The sequence below is a fragment of the Pleurodeles waltl genome, chromosome 4_1 (assembly GCF_031143425.1).
Source record: "Pleurodeles waltl isolate 20211129_DDA chromosome 4_1, aPleWal1.hap1.20221129, whole genome shotgun sequence".
In the NCBI taxonomy this organism is placed as follows: domain Eukaryota; kingdom Metazoa; phylum Chordata; class Amphibia; order Caudata; family Salamandridae; genus Pleurodeles; species Pleurodeles waltl.
Window position 1 is genome coordinate 465,465,501 of NC_090442.1, and position 19,730 is coordinate 465,485,230.

A 19,730-nucleotide genomic window follows, 5' to 3' on the forward strand; every position below is an offset into this window, starting at 1 on the left:
CCAGTGCAGAGAAATGACATAAATCATCGCATTGAAAATGAAAGTTTTCTGTTTCATGGGGCTTACATTAGCACTTGTCAGTACCGATTAAAGGTCAGTTGAAGCAGCAAAAGTGAGGTGAAAGACACAGAAATAGCTGAAGGGAGAGGAGAGTATATGGGCACAACCTAAATCATGTGATAGTGTGAGTCCTGTTGTGTAGCGTTCTTTTCAAACCTTTAGATGCAACAGAGTGCTCCCATCTCCACAGGACTAAATGAGTTACTGACCTGCCTATTCTTCCGATCGCTCTATAGAATAATTCGCCTCTGCCAGAATGTGAGTGTGCATTTCCAAATTAGTATTTGTGATGTGATGGCACAAGTGGTTATACAAGTGACTCGCAAACTGTAAACAAGATTCTGCTCGTCTGCATACCCCAATACCAACACACCCTTGCCATCAGAAATGTGGCTTGATATTATTCTGTAAAAACTGCATGAAGTGTCTAGATGTACACTGTGCACACACTGGGAAAACAGTTGTTGTCTGCTTGCTTATAACTTTTCATAAGATTACTGATAAAAGCATGTGGAACATTTTGAGAAGAGTTCCTGTTTGTTCTCTATCTTGTCCTGCACCAACAGCTTTGTTTTAAATGCCAGTGTTTATATAACACATACACAAAATATGGACTTGATTCAGAATTTGGTGGACAGGGTAACTGAGTACCATGCCTGTCAAACATTTGGTCTGCACACCCTATTTGGAGTCGGGAGGACCAACAGCTTCCCGTTGGGGGTGCCCCCCTGTTGGCTCTATTGGTTCAAAGCTTACCCTGATGGCCCGACTGAGTGCTGGGCGTTACGTAAGGGAATCACACTGCCTGCCCTATTTAGAGCTGATGGACTGATGTCCTTTACTTTTTCCAGGGAAATCCTGGTGGTGACGCACAAAACAATTAAAGATAATAATCTCTATCCCCAGTGAAAAAACTCCGTGAGTGTGGCAGTCATTATTATTATTTTTTTTTAAACTCCAACTTTGTGAGTTGTTTCTTGAAAAAGAAAAAGTTTGGTTTGCTGGGGGTGGTCAGACCAACTGTGGCCCTCCACCACACTTTAGGGAAGGTCAGTGGAGCGACTGTGATGATCAGAAATCACCACTCAGTCGGCAGTGATCTGTAAAACTGGTAGTCCACTGTCTGTCAGGGTAATTGACATGATGTCCTCTGCCATGACTGAGTACATACCACCAGACCCTGTATTAGACCATAACTTGCCTGCCAGCACTATGAACTGCACGTCTTACTGTCGCCCGGCTAGAGAGTATTCATTGCTATCGACCTTAGGAGAAAGAGCAAATGGATCAGCTCCACTGGGACTCAGATGTATGCCTTCTACATCTCTTTCTCTCTCTTGCTCTCTCAAACATACACACACAAACACACACCCTCAATCAGGAGCGGTCGCCAAACTCATTAAGCTTTTTCACTAGATTTCACACTGCCTTTTGGCTTTAGAGTTAAAATTCACATTCTTATTCGTTGATCGCTCCTTTAGCTCACTCTACCATAATTCCTTTTTTCTCTAGTTGAGATTTTTCTGTTTTTTTCCCTAATTCACTTGCTTCGTTTCTTTGCCTCCACATCTACTCTTTGGCTTCCATCAGTCTCCATTGCATCCTTTGTGTACGTTTTACTATTTATTCAGGTTTTTATCGCACCCTACTCCCGTTATCTTTCCAGTTCTTTTATCACTATTATCTCTCACAACCTAGGTAGTCTCTGTTTGTGTTTCTTCCCCTTCCTCATCTCACCTCTTTCCAAGTCCACTTTGCTTTATTGGTCCTTTCCAACCCAACGCCCATCTCTTCCATTGTGTTCTCTCTGTGTTCCACACATCAAATCTTTCAAACCACAGCTACATCTCCCTCTCCTAAGTTGTCTATCTTTACTGTCCTTATAGTTATTGTTTACCTTCGCTCTCTTCTTACCGTGCAATTCACGTGCTTGGCCAACTTGAGTAATTAGATATTTCCGAGCGATGGTCACTTGTAGGTGTTGCGGGAACTTTAAAATATTTAGTAGTTCTAAAGAGTTAGTTTGGATGTACTGTGAAGGTAATCTAATAAAGCACCTGCTGTCCACAGAGCCGACAAATTGCTCCATATCCCGTGTTCTCTTCAGCAAGCCTTTTTTTTTTGGGCAGTTTTACTTTGCATTCTGGAGTTGTAACCTCACCTTCCACTTACGAGTGTATGTTCCCTAGTCATAGCAATCAATCAGCAAGTTTGCTTTGCTAAAATCCAAACATGACACAATATATCAGAAATCAGTCTTATGGGTGGCAACTTTTATTGAATTCAAAAGACCTCTCCAGGTGGTGATGAGCTGGTACTTTTTACATTTGTCGCTTTAGATTAACCTTCACCCAAGCATTTGTTCATCAACCCACTCCCTAGCATTCATCCAGCCATCCATCCGTACCACTCCATATACCCAGCCATCCATCCACATCACTCCATATATCCACCCATCTACCGCTGTATGCTCTTGCGTGCATCAAAGCACTTATTCATGCATGTATACACCCACACAGCCATCAACCTGTCCTTGGATCCATCCAACATCTACCTGTCTCTGCTTTTGCCATATATTTGGCTTGACTATATCTTAATGTGTTTGTAAATATTCACTTCTGGCTTAATTAAGCCGGGCTAATTGGTTTTCCCAATGCTGATCTTATGTGCCCAATAATGTGCAGCAAATACCTAATTTCTAAGCACTCCCGATTTTGTTGGTGTGGGCGGTACAGAGACAGTAAGTGACATGTCCAAGATCACACAAAGAAGTCCAAATTAGAACCAAGCTGCCCTGTAGCAACAGCACACGACTTAGCCGTTAGATCAAATGTCTGACAAAGAACCTATAAGCAGGAATGGAGGTTTAAGTGACTATAATTACGGTTACTTTTACCCTTGCCCAATCTCAAACAAATATGAGGTTTCTACCTCACACCACAAAGTTGCAGTCTTTGCAAGCAGGAGCCATAAAGATGTACTTTACCTTTCTTGATTCGCAGCCCACAAACATTTTCTCATGTAATATGTCACAGTTTTAGCAGAAATATGAATTTATTTCATAAGAACTAATCGTGAACATTTACATTACTCTTTTAGGTAAATGAACTGGGGGCAGAATTTGTTTTGTTTAGGTTATACTTGTCTGCGCTTAATGTTTAATTTTCTCAAAAGTGTTGTTATATTCAGTTGGTCCTCTTTTTCCAAAATGTATTCATCAGCGAACGCTTCTGCATTTTATCGCCGACATGTATCATTTCTGATTTCCAACAGCTTGAAATAATGCTGGAGCCCAAGGTCTGGAGGGAGGCCGCTACGCAGGTGTTCTTCGCCCTGGGCCTTGGATTTGGTGGAGTCATCGCCTTCTCAAGCTACAACAAGAGAGACAATAACTGCCATTTCGATGCTGTCCTGGTGTCATTCATCAATTTTTTTACATCTGTTCTAGCAACACTGGTGGTGTTTGCTGTGCTGGGCTTCAAAGCTAATATCTTAAATGAGAACTGCATTACCCAGTATGAATCTACGTTTCCTTTTTTTATTACTTGCATTTCATTTCTCCCCAGAGTTCATGGGTAACTAATTATAAATTGCCTTTGTCTGGTTCTGTCTTATAGAAACTCACAGAAGATTGAAAGTCTTTTAACAGTTGGTAATATAAATCGGGATATAATTCCTCACCATATCAACTTCTCAAGAATTACTGCAGAGGACTACCACCTGGTCTATGACATCATTCAGAAGGTTAAAGAAGAAGAGTTTCCAGCGTTAGGACTTCAAGCCTGTCAGATCGAAGATGAACTCAACAAGGTAACAAACTCAATGTGAAGTTAGTCCCGATACTGCTGGGCCTGGTATTTACTGGCTACAATATTTCATGGGTGCAGTATTATTCCAGCATTCAGAGTTTCACACCTTGGAATGGTGGACAATACAGTAAAACCACGATTTCTAACCTGAGAAAACTCCAAATTATACTTGTTTCCATGCATTATTTGTGTGGAGAGAAATATTCAGAAGTGGCCTATTTACAGCTAAACTCAGAGGTCCGTCTTTACCTCTTTTGCATGCAGTGCAGCATCTAGATTCGCTGCACTGGACAAGGAGAAAATCACAGTGGAGAAGCTATATCTCCTAAGAATGTCCATTGGCCTGCTGCCGTTGTCATCCCCTCTGCTGGATTGCAAACACCCTGCATTGCACAGTGCATAAACGCGCACCATGCTGCAGAGATGAGTGTGCACTGTCTTGCTTGGAGATATACCCTTCCAGTACAAATTTCTGTGCACAGACAATCTCAGGTTGCCACGCACAGGACGTCTGTTAAGAACTTCGGGAATCATGCAATGCATTGTGTTTTTTAGGCACTGAAAACATAGCCACTTGTTTGAACCTCTTTCAAGTAGTTGTTACTTTCTGATGAAAAGTCCTGTCTGGCAAGCTTAGTAGATCGGGCTTTGTGTCAGTGCCTATGGGTGTTTGTGCTGACCTTTTCTGGTGCCCCCCTGTAAAACAAACTGGGGTACTGGTTGAAGGGGCTTAAACCCTTCTCAAGCAGCAACTACAATTCTTGCCAGGGTGAAGTCACAAGCAAACCCCAAATTAACCTGTGCTCAAACATCTGGTGGCTTGGCACAGACCTGTTGTAGTAGATCCTATTTAGTTTTAATGGGAATCAGGAGTTGATCTTAGCCTTCTGGCTTGCAGGCCTCTGCCCGTCACCTAGTGACTTTTAACCTACTTAGCTTGCTCTGTTTTAGCCTATTTATTTAATTATTTCTCTCAAAATGGCTGCTGTATTTATAGTTAGTGAAATGTTGTGTTTTTATGTTATCAGTGCCACTCTGTGAAGGCGTCACTATCAGTGTCAAAGTTAAGTGAGCTATGTAGGTATTCACATCATGTCCATTTCCCACTTACATGTGACAGGAACATAATGTACTTCTGAAGGGAATTGTTCATATAATTGCCGCCCCTAGCACGCCTCATTATCTATTGTTTGAGATCATACCTGTGCCAGGGGTCCTACAAGATATGTATAAATACATCTCACACAGACAAGGTTATCAGAGGGTTTCCTACCAGATGCTATCAATGCCATCTATGCTGCACATCGCCTTGATGCAGACCCAGCCTTAGTGTCACCACGGAGTCTGATTTAAAGACATCATTCCAAGGTAACAAGGGTTGGGGGTGCTTCTCATGGACACCGTACTGGCAGATTAGGTGTATCACACTTAGCTCCCTTTAGGTTAGGGATTAGGTTCTCCGTGCAAGGGTTTTAGGGCTAATTTATATTTCATGTTATAGAGAGATGAGGGGGGGCTTTGTATTCACAACTCTCGTCTTTACAGTTCTGCTTCTTGCTTTGTTCATTATTGTAATCATTGTAGTTCATGCATTTTACAGTAGATTGCAGTCTTGTTAATAAACCTATTGAAAACTTTACTGCATCTCCTTCATTGCCTGTGTATGACTGAGACTTATTGTTCTTGCGGGAAAAGGATACTCTCTGTTCCACCACGACTCCCCTGAGATGTCGCATTCTAGATTCAAGCGTAAAGGCAGACAGAAATCACCTTTTCACTGTTTGGGTTTTGCTTGTGAGCCAGGAGGGTTGGGTCAACAATTGGTACTTGTTGTAGGATTGGCCTAGTCTCCTACAAACAAAAGTGCTGTCATCCTTAAACCAGCAGTCTCCCCTATGAGCAAGAGTCCAACTACAACACTGTCAGGATAAATTAGTGGCAATGTGAAAAGTATTTGTGCAGCACTTTAAAGAGCAATAAAATGACAACAAAAAGGATCCCATTCCAATTTAGAACAATAGGGTTGATTTTAACAACAACAATTCCAAACATTAGAACTGGAGATATGCAATTCAGTAAAAATAGCAAAAAAACACAAAACACCAACTGTGGATATCTGATTGAGTTGGACCTGGACAAAGTCACAAGTTCAGGCCAACCACAATGGAGCTAGGGCTGGCTACAGGGATCCAGTTAGGCCCACTGAACAAGAGTACTTAATTCTGGTTCCGGCACTCTGTGAGGTCCTGCTATGAGGATGTGTCACACAACCAGGGTGATGCCTCAGTTCTGATGAGCTGTGAAGCTGTGATGCAAGGTCCTGCTTCGTCATTGAGGATCCTATTGATAAGGGCTTTCTTGCGAATTCCTGTGTTAAGGATGCGTTGTGCAGTGCATCGGTTCCGAAGCATTGTGAGGCTGTGATGCAAGAACCTGCATCAGCGCTGAGGCTGCTGTTGATGAACTCCTTGAGATGTGAAGACCTGCGTCAGTGAAGCTTCACATAACGGTGGTTCCAATGCAGGCTCTGTTGTCAATGTGGAGTCCTTGCACTGGGAGGATCTTTGCAACTAAGCGATGCACTGGTTCTGCTCAGGATTATGCTGCTCAGCAGAGGAGTTGAATCAGCCCTGGTAGATCCACAGATGGCCTGCCAGAGCACCTTCGGACGAACACCCAAGAGTCCAGGACTGTGGTGACACCACTTGGGAGGGTAGAACTCAGAGCTGCAGAGTGCAGGTGTTGGTTCCAAGAGACTAGCCCTTGGAGTAACTCTGGTGGTTCTGGGTTTGTGTTTCAGGGCCAGGCCTTCTCACCCGGGCAAGAGGGCAGCAGGTCAGCACAGCAGGCAGCAGCCTAGAAGAGTGACAGTCCTTTCAGTAACACAACAGTCTCTTCCTCGCAGAGCATTCACAGGTCCAGAAGAGTACTGAGTTGGAGGTGTCAGAGGTCCAGTACTTATATCCAATTGGGCCTTTGAAATCAGGGAAACTTCAAAGATAAGCCTTTGATGTGCACAGAGATCATTCCCTTCCTGCCCAGGCTTCAAACTAATTACAGGTAATATGAAGTCCTTTATGTGAAGACAGGATACAGCCTATTCAAGTGCAAGTAGAGCTGTGCACAGCTCCTGCTTCCCATCCTGCCATAGATGGTTCATCCAGGAACACCTAAGCTCACTGTTGTGTGTTGCTAGCAAGGAGGAATACACAAAGCCAAACTGTCAACTGTACCCAGCCATGTGACCCAGAGACAAGGTACCAAATGGCTAAGGCAGGAGAATGGCAACATTCTAAAAGTGGCATTTTCAAAATTGTGTTTTAAAATTCCATTTCACCATAATGTAGGATTTTTCATTACAATTCCAAAGGTATAAAACTTGAACTGTTTACCTGTTACCATATGGATGTTACAGCATATTGGCTGTAATAAGGTAACTCCAATATTATTCTTGGGGAAAGGCAGGCCTTGCAATAGTGAAAAATGAACCTAAGAGATTTTCACTACTAGGACATGTAAAACTTAAAAATACACGTCCAATTTTTTAAACACACTGCACCCCGCACTCTGCGCTGTCAAGGGTCTACCCTAGGGTTGATTTATATGTATTGAAAAGGAAAGTTTGGGCTTGGCAAAAGGTTTATTTTACCAGGTCAGTATGACAGTTCAAAACTGTACATGCAGGCAGCAGTGGCAGGCGAGAGACATGGTTAAAAGGTTACCTAGTTTGGTGGCACGGTAAGTGCTGCAGGCCCAATTGTAGCATTTACTTTACAGGCCCTGGGTACATGTACTACTATACTAGGGACTTATAAGTAAATTAAATTGGGGATAAGCCAATGTTACCATGTTTTAAGAACTTAGCACATGCACCTTAGCACTGGTTACAAGTTGTAAAGTGCTAAGAGCCCTCGGGCCAGCAAAAATTAGATCAGCAAAAAATGGAGGAGGAAGGCATAAAGTTTGGGAGAAGACCACCCTAAGACATAGGCCTTTTGTTGCTTCGGACCTTCTGAGAGATTTCTTTTTTTTTCCACTTCTCCATGGACCTCTTTCCACTAGGAATCAAATAAAAAAACTACAACCCATCAAACAACCTGTTTTGCCTGTCTCTAACAAACATTGCCTCTCAGCATGGTGCTGGAAAGCTAGGATTCTTTATGGTTTCTGCAACCTGGCATCTGGGCACTCTGATAAAAGATGAACAATGGGCTAAGCCGATATTTAGCAATGGGATCATGATGCAGTTTGAATATTTTGCATACCCTGCCCCTTTTGTGCATGAAGAGGCCATGTGCTTGTGTATCGATCAAGAGACTGTTGTAAATATACCACTAATGGTGCATGAACTGTACAGATAGGACCTCTTTAGTGGGCAAGAGAGGAAGAGTGTGATTAATACACATTAATACACACAGATGGTGGCCTCATTCTTCAGCACATGTCTGGAGAACACTAGTTACATGATTATAATTTGACTTTACAGACCATGAAAACTGGAAGATGGCAAAGCTAAGATAATATTTAGCGTGATTAAAAACTGCTTGTTGGAATGCGTCTATCAAAATAGTTCAGATTCTTCCCATACGGGTAAAATCAGTATCTCCTAATTTTATGCCTGCCTCATTATTGGTAGATTGGATTGTGCAGCAAGGTAGACTGCTAGGAAAATATGAATGCCATGTTTGTTTGCAACAAAAACTAAGGAAACGGCCTTAACAACGCGGGCCAGGTCATGTGTGCTGTTTCAACGCAAGCGTAACAACGCTTGTCTGAACCACGACTCTCCGGATCTCTGCCTTAACCACGCATGTGCCTAAACCACACATATGCATGGTTAAGGCAGAGAGCGATCTGTGGTCTAGATGTGTGGATGGGCAGAGAAAAACAGAAAAAGAAGGGTCGAGAGAGGTAAGTGGGGCTGGGGCCCGGTTTTGGGGGGTTTACGTTTTTAGGGGAGGGGTGGTTTTAGGGCTCATTCGGGGTAGTTGTTTTTTTTTTACAAGAGGCAGGGTTTTAGGATTCCGGGTGGGTAGGTCAGGGTAGTTTTTTTGACAAGGTGCAGTGTTTTAGGGTTCAGGGTGGGAGGGTTGGGGTAGTTTTAAGGGGAAAAGGGCAGTTTTCAGGGCTGGAGGGTCAGTTTTATGGCTGATGGCAGGGGGCATGGGGTCAGGGTGTTTTTTAGCAAGGGGCCAGAGAGTGTAGAGAGGAACAGGAAGGCTGGGGCCAGTTTGGGGGGGTAGTTTTTAGGGGTGGGGCGGCTTTAGGGCTCAGGGCAGGAGTGGGGTTGAGTAGTTTTTTGACAAATGCAGGGTTTCAGGGCTTAGGGTGGGCAGTCAGGGTAGTTTTACGGGATGGGGATGGGTTTTAGGGCTCAGGGCGGCGGGGAAGAGGCATTTTCAGGGGTGAGTGCCCGCTCAGGTTGCGGCAGTGAATACTCCCTCTGGGAGTCATCGAAAAGGGCTCCAATCGGCTTAAACAAATAATTCAAAGCGCTCCTCACGATATGCTCCAACACAGTAGCATTCTAATCTAATGTTGTTCTCACACTCGCAGCAATAAGATGGCAAGGGAACAGGGGTCTCAGCACCCAGCCCCTGGAGACGGTTAAAGGGAGCACAGGGCAGTAGGGCCAAACAACAGGCAGCGCAAGGGGTTGCAATCAGTGCCAGGTCCTCTTAGTGGCCCAGCAGGTCACAGGTCATCACAACAGCAGCAGTCCAAGGTGGTTCCTGGTGAGTCCCTCCAGCAGCATTCTATATCTAGTTCAGTTTTTCAAGAATGTTTCTCCTAACATGGGGGAAACACCCTGCACTTAAGCTTTCACAAAAAGGGGGAGAAGAGGTTCCAACTAGCTCCAACTGGTTTTAGGAGTGTGCCCTCTCTCCTTCAGCACAGGCTACAGACATCAGTGGTGGGTAAATGAGCCCTTTGTATGAGGCCAGGGCAGTGCCTTTACAAATGCAGGTGTGCCCCGCATCTCCTTCTCTCAGCCCAGGAAGACCATTCAATGTGCAGATGCACCTCTGTGACACCTCCTCCCTTCCTGTGTACAGGCTGTCTGAAAAGTATGCACAAAGCCCAGCTGTCACTCTGCCCCAGATGTGGATTGGAGTCAAGCTGGAAAACACCAGAGTCATAAGCACAGAGAAATACCCACTTTATAGAACTGGCTTTTCTACAATGGTAATAAAAAATCCACCTACACCAGTAAACAGTGTTTCTCATACCATTACAGCCATACCGAACATGCCTACGCTACCCTTCATAGATTAGACCAGTGGTTCCCAACCTTTTGATTTCTGTGGACCCCCACTTTAACATTAATGGAACCCAGGGACCCCCACTGAATCATCATTGGAATCCGGGTACCCCCGCCTGAGTCATTACTGGAAGCTGGGGACCTAATTTGTCAGTATTTGTTAATATTTTTTAATTTTCTAAGCTCTCGCGGACCTCCTGAGAAGACTTTGCGGACCCTCAGGGGTCCCCGGACCAGAGGTTCGGAACCACTGGATTAGACAATACCCCCTAGGCATAAGGCAGGGCATTTCCAATGCAATCCTATGAGCAAGGCGGCACACACAGCAGTGAGAAATGAAATAGGCTGTTTGCCACTAGCAGGACAGGCCACATAACCAGGCATATGTCCTGCCTCCTACATACATAGCACCCTGCCAATAGGGCTAGCTATGGCCTACTTGAGTAGTGACATTTATGTATTAAAAGGGGAGAAATTTAGATGCCAGGTCCCTGTGGAAGTTAACTGCGCACGCAGGCCCTGTATTAACAGGCTTGAGATAGGTTTGAAAGGGTACTTTTGTGGGTGGCACAAGCTGCATCGCAGGCCCACTAGTAGAATTACATTTACAGGCCCTGGGTATAGAGATACCACTGTACAAGGGACTTACAGGTAAATTAAAGGTGCCAATTAGGTGTAGGCCAATAATAACAACTGTAGAAGGGCGAGCACCTGCACTTTAGTACTGATCAGCAGTGATAAAGTACTCAGAGTCCTAGAGCCAACAACAAGAGGTCAGAAAAATTAGGAGGTGGAATGCAAAAGGTTTGGGGATGACCCTGCAAAAAGGGTGAGGTCCAACACACTATTTGGGTTTGTTATTTCCTTTTTGGAGTTATGGTGTCTGCATAATTATTTGAATTGGAATTTATGCATTTTATCTTTATCCTCTTGTGCAAATTATGAAAAATCTGCAATAAAGACAATTTAAACAAGCATTTGCAATGCAACGGGTCTCACGTTTGCTTATGTTAGAGCTGATAGCGTTGTAAACTCCTAACCCGACTTTTCACCTATCGGCAAAAGTGCATTTATGTATGTAACCCAAAAAAGTGCAATTAACTATGTAAAGCGCTCAACTTCTGCCAAGCGAAATCGCGCTAGTAAATTAGAGAAAAAGTAGTCCACGAGCCGGACAGAGAACAGCGAGCCTCGCATGTTTTCTGTACTTGGTCGATGCGCTCGAAGAGGGCTAGCCACCGGAAAAGTATGACGTATGCATGCCTTCGACTAATGAAAGCAAGCAGATTTTATTAGGCAAGCCCACGAACCAATGAAAAACACTGACGTGACGTCGACAGGGCTCCGAGCCCTTTTCTAAACCCTAAAGCGTCTCGCTTCGATATGCATGCACGAGCGCATGCAACGCAGGCTCGACCCTAAAAAAGGAGGGGACACATTGGTATTTAAGAAGAGAGTGGACTATTACTACATCAGAATGTAGTGTTCGTTAAAAAGGTGTATCTTCAGTTTTTCTTAAATTGAAGCCAGGTTTAGCAGGCCCAACTGATACAGGGATGTTATCCCAGCTCTTTAGCGTATCGATGGAAAGGGCCTGTTGCTTTTTTAAATTATTTTTCTGCACTTCTCTGTTATTCTGGTTCTGTCATGGCTGCAGGAGGGGTGAGAACCACTGAAGTTGGTTGGCTCATCACTTAAATAGGAGACAGTACAGTCCATGATGGCTTTGTAGCTGGTCTGAAGATGCTGCGGGCTGGCAGGGAGAGACAGTGGAGTTCTCTCAAGCTGGGAGTGATGTGGTGTCATATCCCTTCAGGCCACTGATGTGGCATGCTATGGTGGGTAAGATGCCCCTTAAGGGGACTAGTGAGAACTCTGGCAAGCTCTAGTACAGAAATTACCACCATCCAGCTGTAGGAGTTCCAGGATGTGAAAAGGGGTTTGCACCTTGGAGGAATGGTAGAAACAGCTTATGCCGGATGGCCTTGGTTGTCTTGGAGATATGTTCTTGAAGGGTGAGGGCAGTCTGAATGACTTGTCATTTGGTGAAATATGGGGTGCAAATCTGTCCAGGTTCTTGTTGTTGAGACAGCTTTGGACTAGTTATTGCTTGTTGTTCCTTGTCATTAACAGGATTTCAGTCTTTGTGAGATTAAGTTTCAGTTGCAGGACATTCAAGTCTCGATAAGGTTCTGGAGGTAATTGTGGTGTTGGATTCCGAAGCAGCAAAGTCTTTCAAATATTGTTGTCTTCAGTGTGTTAGAGAATTATGATGCTTTTGTTGGTGAGTACGATAAAAAGTAGTAACTTTAAGGGTTTTGAAGATTTTGGTGAGGTCTGCAAATACAGGAGTTTGAAGGATGACACTTGTGGGATGTGGTGCAAGGGTTAGGAGGTCCAGAGAAGAAGTGGGTTTGGTGTTTTTGACGTGCTTCTGATCATATGAAGAATAATTATGGCAAGACATGTGTCCTTGGAGTATGGGAAAGGAAGGCCAGGTAGGCAGTTCATACACTGCATAACTGTCTTGATTAGTATTTTGCATTTCTTTGTAGCTTCATTGATGATGCTGATGTCATACTTGACTTAAGTTTTCATGTTACACAGAGTAAATTCAGTAGAATGGGGTGATCAGAGTGGTGGGAGTCTGTTTTTCTTTAATTTCCTTTCATGTCTGTATATCAAGCTTCTGTTGCCAGTGGCGTCTTTGGGTGTTCAAGTGTCCACTTGTGTGTTTTACCTGGAGCATGGGTGTTCATATGATTTTGCAAAAATGTACTGAGGTTGTTTAGAAGGATGTTGATGTCAGACATGGAGGCAGCAGAGAAAAACTTAAATAGTCAATGCAGAATTCTTTGAAGGATCTGAAGGTCTGTTTTCTCTTCTGGATTGTCGCAGTGTGTTGGTTGGATACCAAGCAGGGTGATGGCAGGGTGGTTAGTCTAGTCCAGAAGCATAGGAGGTTTCTTTTGAATACTTGGTAATGATTAGAAGTGTGCAGGTTGGGTGAAATGCTGCACATCATTAAGGGTGTTGATGAGTTTCAGAAGGGTGTTTCTTGTTTTTCATATTTGAGCAGTCTATTAAATTCTCCGAGGATAAAGGTATGGCATGTTTGAAAGTTTGAACAAATAGAGACCACAGCATTCAAAAAGCGTATAGCTCAAATACAGTATGAGCAAATGTTCAAATATAGTAAAGCAGTAAGAGAATAATCCAAAGTCCTTCTTTGTGTTCCAGTAGGCCCTTTATTCGGATTGTTAATCGTGAATCCAAAGTGCAGTCAGAAACTGGTACAGCCAACACGTGTTTCGTCACACCTGTGACTTTATCAAAGCTAAAAAGGCCATGTGTGGAGCGCTAACTCCCAGGAGTACATCAAAGAGGTAATTGGGTAAGACTGGAAAACTGTGTCAGACGGTGTCTGGTACGACGTCCGTATCTGTGGAGAAGTCAGTATGTTATATGGCTTAGTAACCGTAGTGGTAAGCACAGGTAGTAATCTGTGTGAAAACCAAAGTTTCCAAAAAAAGGGATATCGCGTATTTCACTGACGGACAGACCCATTTACAACCTAACAAACTTACCAGGATCCGTGCCACCCTTTTTTGGAAACTTTGGTTTTCACACAGCTACTACCTGTGCTTACCACTATGGTTACTAAGCCATTTAACATACGGACTTCCCCACAGATACGGACGTCATACCAGACACCATCTGACACAGTTTTCCAGTCTTACCCAATTACCTCTTTAACGTACTCATGGGAGTTAGCACTCCACAAACGCCTTTTTAGCTTTGATAAAGTCACAGGTGTGACGAAACACGTGTTGGCTGTACCAGTTTCTGACTGTACTTTGGATTCACGATTAACAATCCGAATAAAGGACCTACTGGAACACAAAGAAGGACTTTGGATTATTCTCTTACTGCTTTACTACATTTGAACATTTGCTCATACTGTATTTGAGCTATACGCTATTTGAGTGCTGTGGTCTCTATTTGTTCATTTCATGTTGTGGATTTCATGCACTTTACAGTGCCTGTTTGGTAGTCAGGCACTTGGCCACGCGCACCGATCATTGCTTCTTTTTATACATCCCACCACTCTGGACACCACTGGATGTGCGATCTGTACCATTTACTACCTTCCTATGTTTGAAAGTTTACTGGGGAGAAGGATTGAATTCTTAGAGTTTGCTTGAAGAGTATAATGCTTGCTTATCCTGTACTAAGCACAAATGGACTCTGTGTACCAAGCATAAATGTCGATTTTTAATTTCACCCTAACCCATTCATGTGTAATAAAGGGTAGAAAAGGTGAGGTTGACTGAAAAATTTAGAATTTGCATGCGATACGTGTTGCACAAAGGTAGTGCATGTGCATAGTATTCAGTATGATTGTCACAATGATTAGCATGTTTGTTGTTCATGTGTACTAGACATCAGGTAGTGGCAAATTTACTGGATTTCCTATAGATAACAGGGGTAAGGACAGAGGGTATGGTCTGGACATTTAGATCTGTCTTGTATTGTTGACCTGTTAAGGCAGGGGCAGTGTTTCCCAGATCTACTGGGAGCTACAAAGTAACTTTTTGTCACCCGGAGTCAGAATACAAAAGACAGACTAACAACCATGGCATAAGAGAATCCCTACATATTGTCTAGAGTCTTTAATAATTAGTGTAAGACACCCTCAAAAGCTATGCTAATCATGAAGTATGTAGACCGTATTCTTATAGTTTACTCATATGAGAGCACTTTTGGGTGGTGTGAAAGGATAAACGCACACAAACTGTGCCTTATAATGTTTGTAATGTAGGGCTGTATGTAATTATGGTATCATTTAGTGGTCATTAGTGTTCAAAACATGATGTCATCAATATTATCATTGGAGTTGTCATTAGTGAGATCATGTGTAAGGTCATGAGTGGTGCATGACAGGGGTGTAAGTTATGAATCACCAAACTAACCATAGCTGAGAAATTTCAGTCAGTATTATGTTTTGATTACTAAACATAATATCACTTTAAATGAGCGTGCACCCTGAATACCTGTGGAACACAATATTAAGTGCAAAATTTCAAAAGAAATATTGACAATTAAATAAGTCTGGATTTCTACACGTAATTCCACATGTATTTACCTGGGCTGTACATGTATCTGTTGATGTGGAGTTTGGAATACAAAATCTATACTTCCCTATATGCACTTACATTTCGATATTTTGTCCCTTGATAATCTGCCCTCCATATTCTATTACCACAATACTCTGGGGGTTGATCTTCACCAATTTTTTTAATGTGCTTTTCATATAACATTTCTAAGATTTATTTAGCAAACAAATGTTATTTTTTTTTCTCAGTAAAGGTAGAAGCTACTTCAGGTTAGCAACGTTTTATAAGTAACTGTTTTAATGATCTATTGCATCACACCCACCTATGCAAGATGTTTACCCAGGTGCAGCAGCATCTGGCTATATGTGGCCAAGCCTTGCGGCCAGCCCTTACACCACCAAATCAGATGTACACGGTCTTCTCCCATGTATAGAGACCTCTGGGCACAAACCCTTGCAAATGGTCTGATCCTGCACCCACTCTTACCATATGTAAACCAACTTCACCCATCCTTCAGCCATCTGCAGTGTTTGCACCTGACCTGATCTGGGTCAAATCTATAACAAATTGGCCAGGCAGATTGCCCATAAGTGGTGTTTGTACACATAAGAACAGGGCAGCATGTGCTATTAGTATGTTATCCACATGCTGGGGTGCGCAGAGAGTAACTGGGCGCCAGTTGTGTAATTGGCAAATACCAAACACCCTTTAATCAGTTTATTAGATTGTGCAGTTTCCATATAGAGGTCAGACAATTTGTGGGCCTACTGTGATCATGGCCACCGTGTTTGGTTAATAGAAAATGTTGTGATATACACAACTGTACTGTCACATGCTTTTTATGCCTCTTAGGTCAGGGTTTCTATTTCTACATTGTGGATGAAAAGCAGTGATTTCTCAGGTACATCATGTTCTAAATAATTATTGTTTTTGGAGATCTCATGAAGATCTTAGATACTGATTTTTCAATTACTACGAATAGCCAGTGAAGAAATGTACATAATGTGCCTTTTGGAGAGGGCCCTTCTTAGGAGAGTTCCCTGATTTGTTTTGCTTTTTCCTCCTGGCCTTTTGCTGACTCTCTTTTGTGGCCATAGGACTCTGGGCACTTCCCCCCTGTACTACAAGGGGAAAGTTCACAGGCCCAGCCTACACATGGTAAGTACTTATGTGCTTGGTGCAGGTGTTGTACCCTGGAGTGCCCTGTAAAAAGGTACACCACATACCCAGGGGAGGCACAGCCCTGGCATCTAATGGGACATTGCACTGTGTGCGACCCACTAGAACAGTCTGTGAAGCATGTATCCAACCTGCCAATGCAGGCCTGTGGAGGGGCATTTGCGCTTGGACTTAAGTTGGTACCACTAACATCATAGACAATCCTGAGGGGACCTTCCACCACCCCTACACACCCTGAAGTGTGGGGCAGGTGGTAGATGGAAGGCTGGGCAGGTACACATTGGGTCCCATGTCCGGTAGGGAAGAACCCCCATGTGGGATCCATAGGTAAGGGGGTCAGCTCTTCCCATAGGTTTTTGCTAATTCCCTATCCAGTGGCCTTAGGGCACTGGGCCCTTCACCATTGTCAATACAGTGTAGAAGTGAGCGTGTCTTACTACATATAAGAGGAAGTGGCACTGGCCAGCGTGTGTGTGCATGCCCACTGGTGCACCAACATGTGCTGAGCCTGTCATAGCATGCCAGTGTGCGCACTTGCCCCTAGGACGTGTTTGAATATGTATCCAGACTGTAATTGCAGTCCCGGGTGTGTGCTTTAGCACCAATGATGCTTCAAACTTGTATCCAGCCTGTGATAGCAGGCCTGTGTGTGCGCACTAGCACCTATGAGGTTTTTAAATATGTATCCAGCTTTTCGTAGCAGTCCTAGGTGTACGCGCTAGCACCCACTGTGTTTTAAACATGTATACTGCTTCTCTTAGCAGGCCTGTGTGCACACTTGCACCTGTGGTGCTTTTAAGCACATGATGTGTCCAGCCTGCCAATGCAGGCTTGCATGTGCGCAAAGGCACGTATGCCAACAGTGGAGAATACCCAAGTGTGCTTTCACTGCCCATAGATTAACATGGGGGAAGTGTTACAGATGCTCATAGCTGCAACAGTGGATTGCAGCAGGGCAGCCTTATATTATTTTCTATCATTGGATTCATCCTGAAAAAACCCTTTCTCTGATAAAGGTGGTTTTGTAAATATTCAAAGAGAAATGCCACTTCTAGAAAGTGGACAATATCTCCCTGAAAATGCTTTATCTTCTTTTTAATTTAACTCGAGTCAACACTAGAGCATGGAGGAGCACATCTGTGCATTCCCCAGCAACAGCTATAAAACCTGGCCACACAACTGGAAACAAGACCTCTGCCATTCTTGGGCCTGCTGGATAGAATAGAGAGAGAGGTTTTGACACTTGGCCTCTCGGAGCTAGATCATGGCTCCACTAAAGATTAAGATCTGCATTGCTCAGCCCCAGACAGGACTGAAATTTAGGGGGGACATATGTGGTTCAAAGGGAAATCCTCTGAACCTTCCCCAACTTCAAAGGCACACTACAGTATAACTACTGGTGCCATGCTGCAGCAAAGTAGAGATACAGTGTAGGAATGTGAAACGGAGACCCTGGACCATGTAGTGCACACTGCCAAGAGAATGTGTTGTGCACAAAGAGTAATTGCTGCCCTAGGAAGGGACCACATACCCTTCCTGTATTGTGGCTGGTCTGGGCAAACTAGTTTTTGCCGTGTGGCACTCTGAAGTGTGGTCTCCAGGGCTTGTTGGCTTGCCCCCTCTTCTCTTGTGGAGGTCTCAGGAACATCAAAGACCTCTTGCGAAATACCTACAGCTTCTAGCTGTGTCATTTGGAGAATGGTGCCTTCTTAAGTGCCTACATTGTCTGCTGGACCTCACCTAGTAGCAGCGGTGTGAGCATGGAACTAATTATTGTGTCTGGTGACTGGATTTGCATGGTGCGGAGCCTTCAAAGTACTGCCCACATTCAAGGAGTGTGGCCCTTCATTGTGGGGCCTCGACACACATAAGCATCTGGTTGATAGTGAGTGGATTCATCAGTTATGGGACCCCACATGTCCTGTTTTTGTTGAGTGTGCCGCATTTCTCTCGTACGACACCCGACTGCATGCTCTTTGTGTGCAGTGTCCGATTCACTGGTTTGCGACCCTCGGAAGTGGTATGTAACCAGAGTGGTGTTGCATTCTACCTTGTCCAGCACTGCTGCTTCTCTGTGTGTGTGACCGAATTTGTCTGGTGTGAATCAAGTCATTGTGCATCAGATATTGTGCCTCATTCTAAGGAGATACAGGACTGGAACTCTTGGTGTGTGCCCAGAATTGTCTACTGTGACTCAAGTCATTGTGCACCAAACATTGTGCCTCATTCCAAGGAGGTACAGCATTGGAACTCTTCGTGTGCATTCCGAATTGTCTGGTGTGACCCAAGCCATCGCGCAACGGATGATATGCCTCATTCCCGAGAGGTACGCAATTGGTAATTTTCCAAAGGTGTTTGGAATTATCTGGTGGAACTCAGGTTATCATGTACCAGATGATATGCCTCATTCCAGGGAGGTACGCAATTGGTAACTTTCCATGGGTGATCTTAATTGTCTGATGCGACTCAAGTAATTGCGCACCACACGTTGCACCTCCTTCCAGGGAGGTGCAGATTTGGTAACTATTCATGTGCAACTGGGACTGTCCGGGGTGACTAAAGACATTGTGTCCCAGATGTTGTGCCCCCTACCAGGGAGGTGTGGAATTGGTAACTATTTGTGTATTGGAGCGCCTGGCTTGGCTTGGTGACATTGTGAGCAGCGTGTCTCCTATGGTGACCTTCCCCCATGCTTGGCAGACCAGGGCCCACCCCGGAAGTCACAGTGTGGAGACCCGTGAGTGAACTTCCTGAGTGGTGGCAAAACTTCCATTTGTCAACTGATGGCTGATCAGCAGTTATCTTATCCTCCCCCCATCCCACCTTTTCCCCAGAATCTTTGAGCAGCCTAGGATATTGGGAAAAGGGTGCTCTCATCTCTATCTTGTGGGGGCATGGTGGGAGCAGGAACTGGTTGGTGGGTGGAGAGAACCAGGAGGGTCTGTAGGCACAGGGACCACTACTCTGCCAGATATCAGTGCACGGCATTAAGTTGCTGGGAGCGAATGTGTGCAAGTGCGTGTTATACTAGCCTGCCTCACATCCGTGGCACTGCGTAGTGGTGTGGGGTGAGTTTGTGGGAGTGATTGCCTGTGAGTGACAGCACCGCACAATGGTGTTGCCGTACATGTTGATTCTTTGCCAGAGGATTATCATGGTTTACATTGGGTTTTACCTGTGTGGCCTAGGCTGCTGAGCTATTTAAAAGTATGTACATATCGCTGTTATCATAGTGAACTGGGCCGCATCCTATAGATGTGTGATATTGAATTGGGTTAATTGATAGGGTGGATCTCATGCTGA

At 44.1% G+C, this 19,730-nt stretch overlaps 1 protein-coding gene across 5 annotated transcripts in view; it reads left to right on the forward strand.

Moving 5' to 3' along the window:
• Positions 1-19,730, forward strand: part of SLC6A15 (solute carrier family 6 member 15) — a 397,869-nt gene that overhangs the window by 322,083 nt on the left and 56,056 nt on the right. For all 5 annotated transcript variants that reach the window (XM_069228753.1, XM_069228752.1, XM_069228751.1 and 2 more), the window contains 2 exons: positions 3,334-3,575; positions 3,678-3,870. In XM_069228753.1, the coding sequence (XP_069084854.1) occupies positions 3,334-3,575; positions 3,678-3,870 (435 nt within the window). The remainder of the gene's footprint in view (positions 1-3,333; positions 3,576-3,677; positions 3,871-19,730) is intronic.